Below are 4027 nucleotides of genomic sequence, written 5' to 3'. Positions count from 1 at the left end.
GGATAGAATGGCCTGGTGGGCCGCATCCAGCCCCCGGGCCACGTTTTGCCCAGCCCTGTTGTGTGTGCGCGCACACACACACACGCGCGCGCACAAGCACGGACACAGTTGAGTCCGATTCTACCCAGCAGAAGGTAGCAGTGCCCAGGTGCACTAGTCATTGCAGCACGTGCTTCGGTTACTCGATCCAAACTTATGGCACGTGGGGCTTTGATCTGAGAAGTTCAACAAGCTTCCAGCCGGTTGCTATTGGGATCGCACTGTATAGCAGAAGAGGCATTTTGTTTTGCTGTTTTTTATATCAGGTATCCATTAATGGGCATGAATGGCCTCACTTGATTTAGACAGCAAGCCTTTTCTTTGAAAATGACTCGATTTGGTGTTTTGCATTATTTTATTTAACCTTGCAGGGATATAGTATGCACAGAAACTTGAGCAAACATTTGAAAAAGAGCTGCTGATTTGAAGTCATCAAGCTTGTGAACACTTGACTTGAGTTCATTCCAGGGGAGTTGATTTTCAGCAAGGGCTAAATATCAGCCTCCAGAAAAGGGCACTTTTCTTCACTTATGAAGTGAAGAAAAGTGTCTTCACTTATGAGTGCCTCAGGTTGGGCACTCATAAGTGAAGACACTCAAACCACTGATAATGTGGGCACCCGTAAGTGGAGATGCCCAAACCACTGAAAAGGTAGCCCTTAGCCTTTTGGTTGATACTTAAAAGGGAAAATCCTCAAATGCAATGCCTAGGTATAGCATGAGGCTACCAACGGTCTCGTGAGCAGTGTTCATCAAGCAACACGAGCCTAGACTTAAGCTCCTGTCTTTGCCACTGACTTGTTCTGAAACCCCCACGTAAATATTTTCATTGGTCTGGGCCTCCGCTTTTCCCTCTCTTCAGTGTGGCTTTAATGTTAATGTTTTGCATCACGGAGCTTTTAAGAATTGTCCCTCTTGGTAAGGGTGATTACAAATTAATTTTTACACCATGCCTTTTTTTCCCCCATACAGAAACCCTCCAGAGGGAGAGGATCTTTAAGAACTTCACCCGCAAACGCCAGAGGGCTATGCGGAGACGAGTGCACCAGATCAACGGGCACAAATTCATGGCGACATATTTGCGACAACCCACGTACTGCTCACATTGCAGAGAGTTCATCTGGTAAGAGCGACTAAAAACTCTGGTGTTTTTTTGCTGTCCTCCTGCCTTGCCTTCCCCTCTGCATGCCTTTTAGCAAGCAAATCCCGGCACAGTGCTTTATAGATGTCAGGTAAATGGCGTCCCTTGGCTTTGCATGGCTTGCCCTGCAGGGGTTGGAGTATTGACTCTCAGCCTGGGTACCACAGCACCCTGGGATGCCTTGAAATCTCTTCCAGGGTGCTGCAGGGTACCATGCTATGTGAGCACTGTGAGATGTGCAAACATGATTCACCAGATAAACCCAGAGATTTCAAATAATCCCTAGCATCCAAACCATTCTGACCTGTTATGGTCTGAGTATTTTGTAAAAGAAGAATCGCTCAGTTTTTTTTCCTGTTGTCAAAAAACAAGTGAAAACTAAGAGCTGGCATTTCCCCAGGGAAAGCATAAGTCTAACAAGAGGCACTTTGAGTCTAAGGAGCTTGAGAACCACTGGTTATCCACCTCCCAGAGCCTTTGCCTCTGTAGCGTGGCCGGCACAGCTGTGTCGGCAGAGCCCTCTCGTGGAGACGTGTTGTCAATGGCAAGTGGTTTTCCTGCTGGCTTGGCTGCTCCACCTCTCCAAAGAGCACAAGCTGCACTGCCAGGACCTCTTCTGTTAGCATAGCTGGAGTGGCTGCACTGGCAGGAGAGCATGGTCTTCACATAGGCCTTGAAATAGAGCTCAGCCAGCAGAAAGATATGGTCCAGCCTTAAGAAATCCACAGGGTGACTCTGGACAACAGCTCATTTGAGGGCGATTGGCATGGATCTGAATGCAGAAGGAAGAGTAGGCAGCCTGGAGTTAACTGATGAAGCGGCTGGTAGAAGCGTGGAAAGTGGCAGGGGTGATTATAGGTGTGTACGGTCTGGCTGAGCAAGGAGTCCCTACGTGGAGCGGACTGACAACAAAGTGCCGAAGAACGCAGAATAAGAAGATAACACACAGAGAGATGTGCTTTTTGGCTGCTTGCCCAGCTTGCTGAAGCCTTTGATATCACTTAGTTATCTGCCCTGGGCTGCGGCAGGAGCGCTGGCTGTTCCCATGGCTTGAGTTCCTCTTGCCTGCTCTCTTGATCCTTTCTCTGCAGTGTGTTCATGGGGCTCTGAGTCACGCTCCTCATTCTGTTTTGTTTTGCACAGGGGAGTGTTTGGGAAGCAAGGATACCAGTGCCAAGGTAAAGTGCTCAGCCCCGTGCGCTGTACAGACCGTGTGCCCTCGCAGAGCTGCTTCTCCTGGCAGCCGGGGCATGCAGCCCGCACCGTCTCTGACGCTGCTACTCGTGCTGCCCATGAGCCAACCGGGGAGAGGTGCCTTTGCCCTCCAGCAGGCTGTCATGTGTGCATGCATGCACTCATGCAGGTCCACCCCTGCAGCATGCCCCATCCTGCATTCAGCTCCGGCAGGTTGGATTTCTGCAGCCACACTGTGCCCCACTGAAGCCATCGGAGCTCCTCCTGTAAGATCAGGGCCTGTGCCACCCCAGCAACATGCTCTTCCATCAAGGAAATGCAGTCTCTAGGCCTCTACCATGCTATGCTACTAGGATGGATCCCCCTTCTTCCTCTCTGCCCTCCCCCCCCACCCACACACACACACTTCAACTGTGCTGTTAAACCAGTTGGAGGTAGAGAAATGACTCGGAAGGGAAGCTTTGTGGTGTACCCCAGTATTTCTGCCTAATGCAAAGTAACTGGTTTACCTGAATGGGAGTACAGATTTATATGAGGGTGGGGGTTTGCATGTAATGAATACACATCAGTTAGTCCTGGCCTCTTCCTTTCCCTTCTGCCTTGGCACTACCGTGCTTTGTACATGCCTGAGTGGCTTCCTTCATGACTGCTCTCCGAATAAGCCTCGTCGAGCAGCTTGGCTTGTCTGAGGCATAGTAGGACATCAGTGTCTTTCTATTAAATTGCATGTGAACAGGGATGTTTTCCCATCCAACTTCATCTAAAATAAAGGTTTTGCTTATCAATAAGCCCTGGTGAGTGCCAGCCTGTTTAAGCCACGAGTGGACTTGAATGGAGATCTGTAATACTGTACGTTCACTGGTGGGATACTCTTGCAAACAACACTTCCTAGTGCTACTTTCCTGGACAGTAGCCACTAACTTAGTAATTTTTAAGGGCGCTGGCATTTCTCTCTGTAGTTCTGATATTTTTATAGGCCAGTGTTTTAAAGACTATCCAGAAAACTTGATGCCCAAATTCTTAGGGTGATTATCCCTTTGAAAATCACCATCCCAGACTTCCTTTTTTGTGTATGTTGTTCCATTGCTTGCTAATGATTTACACTTCCAGCTTATTGCCTGATAAATGGAGTCATTGGTCATGTCCAGCATGCTGCTTCTCTTTCCTAGTATGCACCTGTGTTGTACACAAGCGTTGCCACCATCTAATTGTTACAGCTTGCACGTGCCAGAGTAATACTAGCAAGTCAGACAACAAGGTAAAGTTATTTGGACCATAATATTTCTTGAATCAAGGGTGGATGGGGGATAGTGGTTACAGTATAACAGATTTTACTCTTATGTGATCTCCTGCACCACGTAGATCATGACCTTTCATCCGGTTCCTCCTCTATTAATCCCAGCACTTTGTGTTGCACTAAATGGAAATCCAGGCCTCACTTCAGACTTGTGCCAAAGGCTGCTCCCACTTGACCTAGATGTGAACAAGCATCTGGTTGTTTGGGCTGTGGAGTGGCTGGGTGCAATGCTAGTTGAATCCTTCCCCTGAATGGTGCTGGGTGCAGACACCAATATGCCTTTACCCAGGGGTAGGCAAAATGTGGCCTGGGGGCCGGATGTGGCTTGCCAGGCCATTCTGTCCAGCCCACAGGGCT

General features: G+C 48.7%; 1 protein-coding gene across 2 annotated transcripts in view; it reads left to right on the top strand.

The window, feature by feature from the left end:
• The window catches only part of PRKCH (protein kinase C eta), a 211658-nt gene that overhangs the window by 92228 nt on the left and 115403 nt on the right, over window positions 1-4027 (top strand). For both annotated transcript variants that reach the window (XM_019518374.1, XM_019518373.1), the window contains exons 3-5: window positions 1011-1161; window positions 2323-2357; window positions 3543-3631. In XM_019518374.1, the coding sequence (XP_019373919.1) occupies window positions 1011-1161; window positions 2323-2357; window positions 3543-3631 (275 nt within the window). The remainder of the gene's footprint in view (window positions 1-1010; window positions 1162-2322; window positions 2358-3542; window positions 3632-4027) is intronic.

Source organism: Gavialis gangeticus, unplaced genomic scaffold, assembly GCF_001723915.1.
Source record: "Gavialis gangeticus isolate Ggan-Ray unplaced genomic scaffold, GavGan_comp1, whole genome shotgun sequence".
NCBI lineage: Eukaryota > Metazoa > Chordata > Crocodylia > Gavialidae > Gavialis > Gavialis gangeticus.
Note: the sequence above shows the minus strand (reverse complement) of the source record. Positions and strands in the feature narration are given on the sequence as shown.